Consider the following 14,310-nt stretch of genomic DNA (forward strand, 5'->3'; position numbering starts at 1 on the left):
CTAGTAACGGCGCCCTTCAGACAGAAACACAGTAATGTTTTACACACATTACTGCTTCACGGAAGAAATAGGCGCCCTTGTGGTACCCATAATCTAGCCGGCTTCCTGTGCAAAGGAGCCTCCCACTGGTAGTGTACGAAACACATACAACTTAATAAACTTAATATTTATAATACTATGATTTACCTACCGCTAAAAAATCCTATTTGTCGTATCACCGCTCTTTGACAACACCTCCCTTATAGCCTCACCTAGTATCGGAATACTGGGTCTCAAAATCTCGGGCGATTGCCAATTGCGCGGTCATCTGGAAGGCAAAACCAAATTGGCTTCGAAGAAGCTGGGCGTCATAAATAGAGCACGGCAATAATTTAAGTTTTACATTCGAGTTCTCTACGAGTATTGCTGTCATCTCTGGTCTGGAGCAACCCAGTATCAGCTCAGTCCATTGAATGCTCAGAATATCGGAGGTCCAGTGCTCTGTAAACGGCTGGATCACTTGGCGTTGCGTAGAGACGTTGTTTAATTGTGTGTCTTCTACCGCATTTATCACCTGATTCCTGCCGCCGAAATCCACCTTCGCACGACACATCACAAATTAGGATATAATCCCCACCATCTGAATGTGTGGCCTATCCGATGTGGAGGACCACAGTGCGGTTATCAAGCAACTTTCTTCCACGTACTACAAAGCTGTGGAATGAGCTTCCTTGAGTGGTGTTTCCGGTACCTTAAAAAAAGCGCATGCACCTTCCTTCTTAATGACTGGCAACGCTCCTGTGATTCCTCTGGTGTTGCAAAAGAATGTTGACGGCGGTGATCACTTAACACCAAGTATGCTCGTTTTGTTCGTTTCGTCACTTGAAGTCATAAGAGCTTGACTGCTCTATTTACGCACTTAGTGTCTTGCTTGGACCATTGTGCGATTAAATATAATGGACCAGCCATCGTCTCCCTTATGTTAAGAAAGGGATTCGAACACGAGGCCTCTAGCTTAACGGGCAGGGTCTTTAACCACTGGGCTAATGGTTTAACAAATTATGGACGTTAATTGTTGTGTCATTCGCCTTAAACATGGATTAAATTTCTTAATAGGTAGAAACGCGTGAAGAAATTCGAAAAACAAATCCGTACGCATTAGAATGCACGCAGTGTACAAGAGTGTCATTAAAATGGTTGCACAAACGCAGTGAGAGTTATGTAAAGGAGAAATCATGTCCGAAGGGTCATCATGACTGGCTTTCTGAAGTTTATTCAGGATAATTTAGTTTAAGTACGTTCATACCAGTTTTTTTTAATATTTAATTTTTTGAAGTGAAAACTTGTTTAGCGGAGTTGAGCACATTTCTTGAGATGGGTATAAATAAAATATTAAAGGGGTCAAAAGATGAATTGCCAATTTGGCAGTTCTGATAATAGCAGAAAAAATTATGAATTAATTGTTAATGTAATGATCATGTAAAAATGTCTTTGTTTAAATTTGTTTGTTTATTTGTTTTAGGTAAGTCAGTAATTTATCTATTTATTTATTTTTCCTTATGAAAAGGCCAATGACACACGATATAATTTATAACACTAGAAATAAGGGATTGCTTGGAACTAATTCTAGTAGGCTTTATAAGATACATATTAGCTTTAAGGGTAAATGTATACACTTTTATAATAAAGTCCCAGCCACTGATCAGGCAAAAAAAAAAAATTAAATGTTTTGTTAAAAAAATGGCTGTCGTAAATCCTACTACTCCACAGCTGAATACCTAAGTGATCGGACAGCCTGGGACTAGATTATGATTAATTTATAACAATAACAACGACAGTACAATATTGTACATTTTATTAAAAAGAGCGCAAAAGAATGCTGGGAGAGTTTCTTGCACCGCTTCTTCTCTCAACGCACCATTTGTTTTCAAAGCGGTGGTAGTGTTAGAAATGACAACAAAAAGAATTCTAAAGGAATCAATTTTGAGAAAATAAATACGTTTTTATGCCTTTTAATAGTGTGGGTTGCCACAATCAAATCTTTATATATGTCGTAGGTATATTATAAAAGCCGTGATATTACAATATCTCTAGTGATATTATAAAAAAACGGTAGATTATAATCCACTTCATTTCATAGATTATCGTTATTTTTACGCTTAACTTGGCACCACTTTCAAATTGTTATAGAGAAAATTTATGTTTTGCTTTTCAACTACCGTGTTTAGTACATGCGAGTTTGAAATCGTTTTTATTTTATATTTTATTCGACTTTCGTTCGTATTCATTTTGTCATATTTGTTTATTTTAGCGCCAAATAGCCAATGCATTATGATATTCAAACGAAAATTGTTATAACGGAAGTAGCCCAGTGTATATATTTTTTTAAACTGTTGATAAAACATTAATTATATTTAAGTAATTACAAATACCCGGGATAGAATAACAAGAGTGCCGCCCTATTTGAAATAAACTGTAGGAATCAGTAATAACATCTATATTAAATAAAATCTAAGGGCTTATTTTCAGTGATATATTTTTACAACAATTTTTAAATTTTCTATTATTATTGTATACTACGATTACAACGTTGTTTTTATAATAATGATGGCGTTCGTGTAATTGTTTTATCCTCAAATAAAACTATTTTCAACGAATTTAAACGCGTGTAATTGTAACTGTTTTTTTACATTAGTTTTTGCGTAAAAGTATTTTTTTTATAATTATTTTAGCTAACCCGACGTTACGTGACCTTCTTAGATTTGGTTTTCAGGGGGACTGTAACTTTAACACAAATAGTAATGTAAAAACACAACTTCAATAACACGCGTTTTAATTCTTTTAAAGCTATATAAATGTATTACACTCGCGTTAATCAGAGAAAATACTGTGTTCTTTTTCTTTTTATTAAATTCTGTTTCAGTGTTTACTGCATCTGCATCATTTACCCAGGCAGTTGCTGAAAATTAGCCTTTTCTTTTGCCAAACAGCATATTTGATTTAGTTAGGATTAGAAATACATTAATTATTCAGATTATAATTTTATGTATGTGACATGGAATAATTTTTTCTTATTCTTAAATACAGGATACTCCAGTATAAAAAAGTTAATACTTAGTAATAATTGAATTCGACTCAGTACTTACCTATTTTATTTCAAAAAACACAAAAACATCACTAGAAATCCATCAAAGACCACGTAAACACTTACGGGCGTTAGCGACAAGACTGGCAGCTGCCGTATCAAACCTTATAAATATACATATCATGACAATATTGTGTAAAGGTGAACGCACACTGATCCGAGCAGAACGTGTCGAACACACATTCACACCAGTAGAATCAATCGCGCCACTAGGATTCATACTATGTGCGAATACATACTTACTAATTCAATTAAATTAGAATCATTCATTTGATAAAATAATGAAGAAATATAATACTCGCACGTTGCTTTGTCGTACGCAATTGATAGAAAGGGAACGCATCGGTCAAGTCGACCTCATAAACCGCGCCGAATGATGACGTCATCCGAATTCGTCTAGGATTTCTGTGTTCACGATGATTCCACCAGCCCTAATAATCCAAAAATAATAGGAAAATAAAAATATTAAATTCAAAATAACAATTATTATAAGAAGCCGCCCCGCATCAATGAAAATGCGAAGCGTAGGTCGTCCGTCCATCCGTGCGCTATATGCCTATTGGGTGTTGTATATAGTTACTGCTGTGTGTGTATTCTCTAAATAAAGGATTACTTCCATCTCTTAACTCTTTTCGCCCTATCAACACTGGGGTTCGGCGACGACGGCGACGATTCGACGCGGAGCAGTGAGCGTTCACCTTAAAAGTGACGTCAGTGATGTACTCTTTTTCAGTGCACTGTATATCATTGCGGGGTTCTAGACTTTTAATTACTTCTTACTTCGATCTTCTTGAGTATCACGGTAGATAAAAAGCTCCAGTGGGGGTCCACATATTGCCTAAGTAGCAGATAGACTCAGCTCTGGGGCATACGCTCTTAGAAGGATTAGAGAGTACACGAATGATGCTACCGCTAGATTAGTGTACTTCAGTTATTTTCACAGTATCATGACATACAGTATCATGCTGCTGATATTGATATAGCGTTTTGCTCTGCATAAGAGAACTGATCGTGCTATATATCAGCTTGGTCATAGACAGTCATTAAAAGAAAATTTTAAAGAAATAAATATTATGACTATCCATTGTCAGTACATTTATGAAAATTTAATATGCGTTCAAAAAATCGTCACCTTTTTGCTCTGAATAGTGATTTTCATTATTATTACACATTTATTTATTTATTATACATAAGTTATAACTTATAAATTCAAGGGTAAATGTATAATATAATTCATACTTTTATAATAAATTCCTAGCCGCTGTTCAGGCTTTCTCATTTATTAATACAATTAAATGTATTAAAAAATGGCTCTGTCGTAAATCCTACTGCTCTACTGCTGAATATCTAAGCGACCAGATAGCCAGGGACTAGATTTTGATTATTTTATAGCAATGACAGTACAATATTGTTTATTAAAAAGAGTGAAAAAAAAAGAAAACTAGGAGAGTTTGCGCCGTTTCTTCTCTCTCAGAGCGCGATTTGTTTCCGAAGCGGTGGTAGAGTTTGAACTGCCATCAAAAAAATTCTAAAAATCAATTTTGAGAAAATAAATGCCTTTTTTTATTGTTTTTCGTACTTACTTCAGTTGGAACCAAGACTTGGGAACCGAACCCGTCCAGGTAAACAGAAAACATTTTATTATGTTTTGTTCTACCGTTCTTGTTGGTTATTCAAAACCGGTTTGGAATGGTTTCTTTACCTACCTTCATCGTCGAGAATATTAATTTTAACATCTTAACAATATTGATTGAGCCTTTGTCCAGCAGTGGACGTCTTCCGGCTGAAGTGGTGATGATACAAATCTGAAAACAGTACTTAAAGAGTAGATCACTTGGAGTTGAGTAGAGACGTCGCTTCATTGTGTGTCTTATACCACATTTATCACCACGCGTGTCCTGAAAAGCTGTTTCACCTGATTCCTGCCGCCGAATAACACCTTCGCACGACACGCCACATATTAGAATATCATCCCTACCATCTAGATGTGTAGCGTCCCTCCACAGTGCGGTTTTCATGGAATTGAGCTTCCTTGTGCGGTGTTTCCGGGACGATACGACATGAGTATCTTCATAAAAAGCGAGTACGTTCCTTAAAGGCTGGTAGCGCTCCTGTGATGCCTCTGGTGTTGCAAGAGAATGTGGGCGGCGGTGATCACTTAGCATCAGATGACCCGTACGCTCCTTTGTCGGCCTCTTCTGTAAAAACAAAACCTCTGGCCAAAGTGACAGCGGAAACAAGGGATCTCGCCTTCGGAATAGACGGTGGATTAATTTGTGTGTGTGTAGTTGTCAGTGTCGCGTTCGCGATAGTGATTTCAAAGCCGCTCGTCAAGTTGAGACGTAAGATGTTAAGTCTCATTTGTCATTTCACTAGCTACGGCGCCCTTCAGACCGAAACACAATAATGTTTACACATTACTACTTCACAGCAGAAATAGGCGCCGTTGTGGCACCCATAATCTAGTTGGCATCCTGTGCAAAAGAGCCTCCCTCTGACTATTGTAAACACAAGTGGCTATAGACGCTATCGTCTCAAGTGGCCGGCGCAGGGTTTGGCACCAAAATAGCTCAGCAGGTGGCTTCTGCGGGCGCGCGGGACATGTTGGCATATCAGAGGTACCTACATCTGGTAAGGTAATCTGGATGGCAAGTTGGTTTGGGTGATGGTCTAGTCTTTGTTTGTATTTGGCAGCGATTGCTTTGATCTCTTCCTTCACAGTTAGCATATTTAGGAATTTTTGTATTACAGTATTTCTAATGAACCAAGGTTCATTGCTGATTTGCTTCAGGATGTAGTTCTGGGCTGTACACAATGGTGTTATCTCGGCTTTGTAGATGAGAAGATTATTGTCCAGCAGTAGTTTTGAGCTCCTACCAAGTAGCCAGTGCAGGGCTTTGTATTTAAAATTTCGCTGTACCATCGTAGATGCTTAAATAGCTGTATCATCAGCATAAGTGGCGTAGGTGCTTCCGGGTATCAGCGGTAACCTGAGGTGAATATTCTGTACAGCAATGGACCGAGAACAGAGCCTTATGGTACTCCAGCGGATATTTCATGGAATTTAGATGTCCAGTCAACCTCTTTTACTTGGAATATTCTAGTGCTAAGGTAAGATTCCAGTATGGGGTAGAAACTGTGGGGTAGCAGTAACTTTATCGTACAACGTAACCCCTTATGCCATACACGATCCAAGGCCTGTTAGACGTCAAGGATTGCATAGGACCAATATTCCTTTCATTCAAGACTATCGCTGATGTGTGTGCATACTCTGTGTATTTGTTCAATTGTGCCATGCTTAGCTCTAAGCCCGAATTGATGGTCTGGGGTTACGCTGTTTTCGGCCATTTCGCATAAGAGCCGCCGTAACAGTATCTTTTCAAGGACTTTTGATATGATGGGTAAAAGGTTGATCGGTCTGTAGGATGTCAGTTCGAGTGGTGGTTTCCCAGGCATGTGGACCATGATTAGTTGGGAGACCCCATAGAGCAGGAAAGTAGCTAGCTCTTATGATGCAATTGAATAGTGAAGTCAAGTATACTATTGCTTTGCGTTGTAAGTCTGACAGGACTTTCTTATCAACAAGAGCAAGCCCTGGAGCTTTCTTGCTTTCTAAATTGCTTCCTTAATCCTTCTAGGCGGACTTAGGGTTTATTGGCTGATTCGTGTTAGGAGTAGTCAGAGCTACTGGAAGCAGATAGCAACAACAAGAATGCTTCGACTGGTGCATTTTCTTTTATAGTTTGTCTAAGACTTTTGCTATAATTTTTGAATGCTCTTTTATCGTCTGGGTACCGCCTAGTGTGCCATACTCTGCGTAGTCTCCTTTTTTCCAGGATCATATCTCTAACTTCAAGCGGAACGTGATTTTGTCTCTTGGTCATACTATTTGACACTTCTGTACTTATCCTGCACGCCTCTTGGACCAAACTACTAAAGGACATAACTGCATCGTGAATTTCGTCTTCGTTCTTGAGAGAGATTCGTAGATTCAGGGAAGCTTCAACTATAGCTCGAAATAATTTCTAGTTGGTCTTATTGCTGTACAGCTTTGGGTTTCTTTGTTTCTCAAGCACATTAGAGCTGATTGTTAATATCACAGGGAAGTGATTAAAGATTCCGTCTATGCAAGAATCAATTTGGTAGAAGTATCGAGAAAGACCTTTCATTATGAAAAAGTCGAATACATCGGGCAGCTTGTTTGGGTCAGTCGGTCGTTAGGCTCAGATGTAGTGTATTGTTGTTAGATTAACACACTTTTTGAGTTCTCTACCTCTAGCGGTAATCAGTCATGAGCCCCAATGCAGATGCTTAGCATTCCAGTCACCTGCTACAAACCCTGGAGCAAGGTTTTTAATGTATGCAGTGAACTGCTCTTCTGTGATTTTGTGCTTTGGTGGGAGACATTAAAGTGACCATTCTTATCTTAAATGTTAACTGAGGTGACTTGGATGAATTCTGTATTATACTGAGGCAACTCAAAGTGTTTAATAGAAGCTCTTATTATTACAGTAGCGCCCCCATGTGTGTACCATCTGGATGGTTTATTTTATTTTTTACTTGAGCCAAGCGAAACGAAGCTGAGCGGAGCTCCCACCGGGTGACCAATTGATTTCTGTGTTAAACTGTTTCTCGGCCATTTCTGGACCAATTTAAAAAAAAAATTGAACTCATGGAAAGCTTTCGAAATTTTCTAGGTTATTGTCGAGACAGAATCTTGAATTTCGACTTGATTCAATTATTATAATTAAAAATAAACATGATTTACAAATTATTCTAAATTAGCACGCGCTATTTATATTTATTTAAAAATTGAGCCGATTGATCAAATCTTGTTTGATTAATTTTGTTTTGTTTTTGTACACAGACTTAGTCTAGCTCGCTTCGCTCAAATGTACGCCGCAGCGAAGCGGTACGTCGAGCATGATTCCACTATCATATTATTTAATAGCAGTAGTAGTAGCGTATTACTTTGACAGGCAGACTTATAGAAGTATCAATAAGTCAATCTGAAATATATACGAGGGCGGCACTGAAAATTTCGGGAATCAAGGAAGTCCGCGAAATTTGACACATTTTTCCATACGATGGAATCAATCATTGAAGCAACCATTCCATTCGGAAGTTGGTGTCTCCAAAATGGCCGTTTTGTAGGCGTCCACAACTTCTTAAGGTGATGAAAATCTCTGACCACGCAATTTATTCTTTATTTTAGGGAAAGTATAGATAATCATTAGGGCTGTACGGCGGATGGTCTAATAATTCTATGTTTTCTTGCTCTAAAAACACTTTTGTTCTGTGCGGGGTGTGAGAACTCGCAGTCGTGATGGAGGATGATGCGGCGGTTGCAATTCTCTTTACGGAGTTCAGAAACGACCTGTGGCAAACAAATGCTAGCATACCATTCTGCATTAACCGTTCTTTGTCCCTCAAGAGGAATAGTCGCAACATGGCCGGCTTTGGAGACAAACGTGGCCACCTTTTTTTTGCAACACTTCGTGAACGAACAATTTTTGTTGGCTGTAACTCATTTTCGAACACCCAAACTCGTGACTGGTGTTTTGCTTCGGGTTCGTACGCGTATATCCAGGATTCGTCACCTGATACGATGTCGTATACAGCATTTGAGGATCCTGCGTGGAATCTTTCGAGAGTTCTGACGCACCAAGTAACGCGAGCCGCTTTTTGCTCTTCACAGAGCAAATGCGGTATCCATCGGGAAAACAAATTTTTTACACCTAATTGTTCATGCAAGATTATTTGTATTTGACTCATGCCAATGTCTAAGGTTGCCTGAATTTCGCGGTATGTCACATGTCGATCTTCCTCAATCAGCTTACGCACAGCATCAACGTTTTCTTTGGCGACTGCAGTTTTTGGACGATCTTGACGGGGATCATCACTGAGCTTACACATCCACGTTGAAATTGAGCAAACCAGCGATAAATTGTGGTTTTGGATGAGGCTTCATCACCAAATGCAGAAATCATCCGGTCAACACACTATTTTTGTGTTAAACCACTTCGAAAGTCATAATAAATCATCGCTCTAGAATTTCCTCGAGTCAATTCCATTTTCTCAACGACTAAACAAGTTTGAAAAGACCTTGTGACAAGGCCGAGAATCATTTTTTAAATAAATAAATGGTATTCGATTTTAAAAAACAAGGAGTTTTCAATTAAAAAGATTTTAATATGACAGGAACAGTGGAAATATTCCCTTCCCGATACTTTTAGTGCAGCCCTCGTACACAGAGCAGACAAAGATACATTTTTGTGTCTTCTCTTTGGTTGCGCTGTTCCCGAACCGTGCATTTTGACATGTTTTTCACCGTATTTTGACTTAACAGAAGAGAAAAGGCTATATTTGATTTCATTGTCAACAACTTTCTTGTACTATTTTCATATTAAACCAAGCATAACCATACTAAGTATAAAGGTGGAATAGAGTTGTTATAACACATTTTTAATTGTAAGGCCATAAGTGTTCTTAATTTCTTACGGGACCCTAAAATAGGTCATGACAGACAGATGGACAGACATCAAGGCAATCAATATTTCTTTCATTCCAAAGTATCTCAAAAAAGATAAATAAAATATCAAGTAACGTTTTTGTACAATATTTATTTATAACTTACCTATTATATTATATTACTTAATTCATTCGAAGTCCCTTCGTAACTCAATACTTATTAAATTACAATCCATGATATCATAATATTAAAAACAAAATGTAAAATTACAGCGCGGAACAACTCGGCTGTAGGTATAAAGGTCCTTCAGACCGGGGGAGGAACGGTTGCGATACTACAACAGTAACAATATGACAATTTCCTTGAAAATGGCTGTGTAAAGTGTTTGATCACCAGGGGGCAAGTAGTTGAAAAATATCATATTTTTCAACACACTTGATCAGAAAATACATACACACATTGTTCGAAATTTACAAATTAAGTCATAATACAACGGAAATCGCGTTAAAAATAGGTAATTTGGTGAGAATCTATTTCAGCGAGTTTCATGATACAGAGCCGTGCGTATTCTATTCCTTTAATTTCCAAAAAAAAAATGTCGAACATCTTGGGAAACACTTTTGCTGAAAACATTTGCTTTATTTTAATACCAAAAAGAAAATACGACGAAATTTGTTTTTCTACTTATTGCCACGCGCAAATGAGGCACCTCTATCTCCTACTCTACTCGAGGCTATTTTCATACCAAAAACATCTAATATTATCGCGATTTTTATTTTTTGGAAAAAGAGGACAAACAAACAAATAAACCTGATGTTAAGTGATCACCGCGGATCACAGGAGCGTTACCGGCCTTTATGGAAGGTGTACGCGCGTATGTTTTTTTTGAAGGTACCCATATCGTATCGTCCCGAAAACACCGCACAAGAAAGCTCATTCCACAGCTTTGTAGTACGTGGAAGAATGTCATTGAAAACCGCACCGTGGAGAAATGCCACACATCCAGAATTATAGATGTTAAAAAAAATCGTGTTCCGAACATCTTTTAGACACATACAAGCGCTCAGGGTTTGATACTATATATTTTGCGAGTAAGGACTTGATAGCTTTTTTTTAAAGAAAATAAGGGACGACACGAGCAGGACATTCAGGTGATGGTAATTGATACGCTCTGCCCATTATAATGCAGCGCCGATCAAGATTATTGAAAAACCCAAAAATTCTGAGCGGCGCTACAACTGCGCTGGTCACCTTGAGACATAAGGTGTCAAGTCTCATATGCCTTGTAATTTCAGACCAACAGAAAATGGCGCCGTAGTGACACCCATAATCTAGCCGGCATCCTGTGCAAAGGAGCCTCCCACTGGTAGAGTTATCAGTTGAATAAGTACGATCATCATTAGAATTGTATTACCACTATATTGGGTACATCTAAATCATCTTACACCATCTTCCACTTAAATTCGCAAAGTGTTTAATATTATTTATTGGAATAATTAAAAAAAAATACATTGTTCACGGAAATAACATACTCGTTAACTACTTTACATTTGTGCATATCATTAAGGTTTATTATGATTGTGATTACTTAGAACCTATTAGGTTTAACCTCTATCAATTGTTTTCTGAACATTGTATATGTTACAAATCAATATACATACTACATTGTGGAAATAATCATTACGTTATATCTTATGATAGTTTGAATTGACATTTCGAATCCTATTAATTTCCTATTAATATTATAAATGTGAAAGTTTGTATGTCTGGATGTATGTTTGAAATTCTTTAACGCAAACACTACCGATTGGATTTTGATGAAACTTTACAATAATATAGCTTACACACCAGAATAACACGTAGGCTATTATTTATAAAACTATCGCGTGAATTATACTTTATATGGCGAAACAACGTTTGCCGGGTCAGCTAGTTATAAATAAAACAACGAAGAAAATATATAGGAGAACTTATTGACCAGTATGTATGGTAGTTAATGATGTAGTTAACTTACCATAGACTGTGACAGCTGTCAAAACGTCGAAACGTGGTGTGTCGTACAAATACAGTGCAGTTCACAAAAAAACCACAGCTATATCAACCGATCATTTCCTTTTAAATCAGCTCTTTATATACTTCAATCGGCTAAATTAAAATAAAAAATCTCTCCACCTTGACGTTGGCCTAATCGTCGACATTCAGTCGACGGAGCCGGTAAATATAAAAAAAAAAGACGTAGTTTGTCACGCACACTAAAGTAATATACATGGCCTATTTTTATCCGTTGTGTAGCAACAAGAGCGCTATTAAAACCATAAACTTAGTATAACGTAATAGACGAAACCTGTGTGAAAGTGACATAACTATCCTTACATAAAAACTTAGGTGTGAGAAAGAGACGGAATAGATTGATAGACAAACAATTTAGTGTCCATTAGTCTCCTGTCATATTGGAGCGCGTTTTAATTTTAGTGTTTATTCGTTATTGTTCTGTGTTTTAACGGATTTTAGTTAAAAATATAATGGTGTCGTGTTCTGTATTAGATTGTATTGTTACATATCACAACAATCCGACTAATGCAACATTTCATAGGTAAATACTGATTCTGCAATACTACTTTCGTAATGTTTATTTTCGTAGAACATATGCACTAAAATACTAAATATTACATTTCAGCAAACACTCTATTTTCTTAAGATTATAATCATTTAAGAAAATATGTATCAGATAATAAAATATTTTATACGTGAATATGCAGCCGTTTATCAATACTTGTCATAGAGACACTTCACCAACTCGCTAACACATGTTTAAAACTAGCACACATGAACGTTTTAAATTTAGTCTCGCCGTAATGAGGAGTGTTTGTCTATTACGCTTGTATAATAAGTTTATGATTTCGACGTAGATAATGATTGTTGAAGTTATACTTCTTTAGGTGCGTTATGAAAAATGATGAGAGTGAAATTTAAAGATGCGCGCGCATCACTGTAACACAAAAGTAACAGTGTGAAGGTGGTTCCTAAAATTTTCTGACCTTTGCGACATTCGTTATTATTATTAGGATAGGCAAAGGGTTCAAGTCCGTACAGCCGTATTCGTTATTTAATAATTAATTGTCAAAGCCAACGTTGCAAGATTTTTACAATATTGTTCTTTATACAAACGAGGAATAAATAATTTTAAGGATTTTTGCTTTGTTAGGCCAAAGAAGTATAACTTCTTGCGTGCATACATAAGTACAAACACACTTTTTTTATTATTGAAGGGAAGGATGAGAATGAGCGTGCGATCACTTGATGGTAAGTGGTCTACATAGCCCATGGTCTTTTGCAGTAATAGCCAATTAATTACACGGGCATTACTTGCCTTTTGGGTACGTTTTATTGAGGGTATTTTTATCCACGGCTGCTGTCAACAGGTCGACTTGGTAAGTACTTACTGAAAATAAGTGCTGGAATTGGGGCGATCCTAATTTCGATTTCAAAAATGATGAGTGGGTGTGATTTTCATCACATCATATTTTTATATTGTTAATTTAACTATGTATATAATATTAAATAAAACTGAAAACAAAATGTTATGAACGATGCGGGACTCGAAGTCGCAACCTCTCGCGCTCCGTGCAAGCGCTCTTACTAACTGAGCCAACCGTTGGACTGACGTAACGTTTATATAATTTTGTACGCTTCGTTCAACTCCCAGGTTGTAGCTTAGTTTTATTCAGTTGTATTTGTTTAATTAATACCAAAAGTGAGGGCTATTATTTTAAGAACAAAACAAATGGTATAATATTATGTTATTTTTTGTTTCATGAATAAATGCTTACTCTACTTTATGTACGCGATATTTTGAAGAAAAAAAAAGGTCAAAGTTACGTGGTTCAAACTTCTCGATGTCAAATGTCGATGTCGAACCACACATCTCGATGTCAAGCCTGATACTTAAGTTTGTATTGTTTTCATTTAAAATAATGCCTCACCATTAAATTGTTTTATATTCGATAGCTTCAATTTAATTGTATTATCATAATAAAATGGGTAATAATAATCGCAATAGTACCGCAACCGCAACCGCCACCGCGGCGTCTTGTGTGTTGATAGCTTTACGCCAGATATGAGTATGTGTCGTGTTTCCCGGGCGTTCGCTCCAAATACTGTTTGTCTATGAGAGCCTCTATGCACTTTTTGATCATGGCTACAGATGGCGCGAAGGAACCACGCGCTTGCGAAACTACTTCCTGTATTAGCTCCGTGTGACGTAATACCTGAAAGAAACAGTCAGGTCAGTGTCGGAATGCGGATGTATCAAATCAAATCAAATCAAAATCACTTTATTCATGTAATAATAATAATAATAATAATAAAGCCATTTTTTTTCATATCCTTAATATATGTACATTTCAGATGTTGTTATTTAGTGTTAGTTTATATTTTTCTTAATATTTAGACGTTAGTACGTGTTACTTATTTGTATGGGTTATTTATTTATTTGGATATGAACCCCTCCTCGGGTGAAGGATTCCTCCAACTTTTTCCACGCGTCTCTGTCTTAACCCGTTATTTGCCAGACGTTCCCGGCTATTTCCATTACTTCATCAGCCCACCTTCTTTTCGGTCATTGCCATTTCAATTTAAGGGCTTACTTAAGGGCATCAGTTACCTTAGTTTTTTGTCTAATTTCTTCACTTCTGACTTTGTGTATTTTCTTTAT

At 37.0% G+C, this 14,310-nt stretch overlaps 2 protein-coding genes across 5 annotated transcripts in view; both read right to left on the reverse strand.

Annotated features, from left to right (window-relative positions):
* Window positions 1-3,200, reverse strand: part of LOC126974613 (putative fatty acyl-CoA reductase CG5065) — a 37,611-nt gene extending 34,411 nt beyond the window's left edge. For both annotated transcript variants that reach the window (XM_050822118.1, XM_050822119.1), the window contains exon 1: window positions 3,126-3,200. The gene's annotated coding sequence lies outside the window, so the exon portion shown is untranslated. The remainder of the gene's footprint in view (window positions 1-3,125) is intronic.
* Window positions 3,201-9,727: 6,527 nt separating this feature from the next.
* The window catches only part of LOC126974710 (cullin-2), a 48,504-nt gene continuing 43,921 nt past the window's right edge, over window positions 9,728-14,310 (reverse strand). For all 3 annotated transcript variants that reach the window (XM_050822296.1, XM_050822297.1, XM_050822299.1), the window contains exon 18: window positions 9,728-13,864. In XM_050822296.1, the coding sequence (XP_050678253.1) occupies window positions 13,703-13,864 (162 nt within the window). In that variant the 3' untranslated portion in view covers window positions 9,728-13,702. The remainder of the gene's footprint in view (window positions 13,865-14,310) is intronic.

Source organism: Leptidea sinapis, chromosome 33 (genome assembly GCF_905404315.1).
Source record: "Leptidea sinapis chromosome 33, ilLepSina1.1, whole genome shotgun sequence".
Classification (NCBI taxonomy): Eukaryota; Metazoa; Arthropoda; class Insecta; order Lepidoptera; family Pieridae; genus Leptidea; species Leptidea sinapis.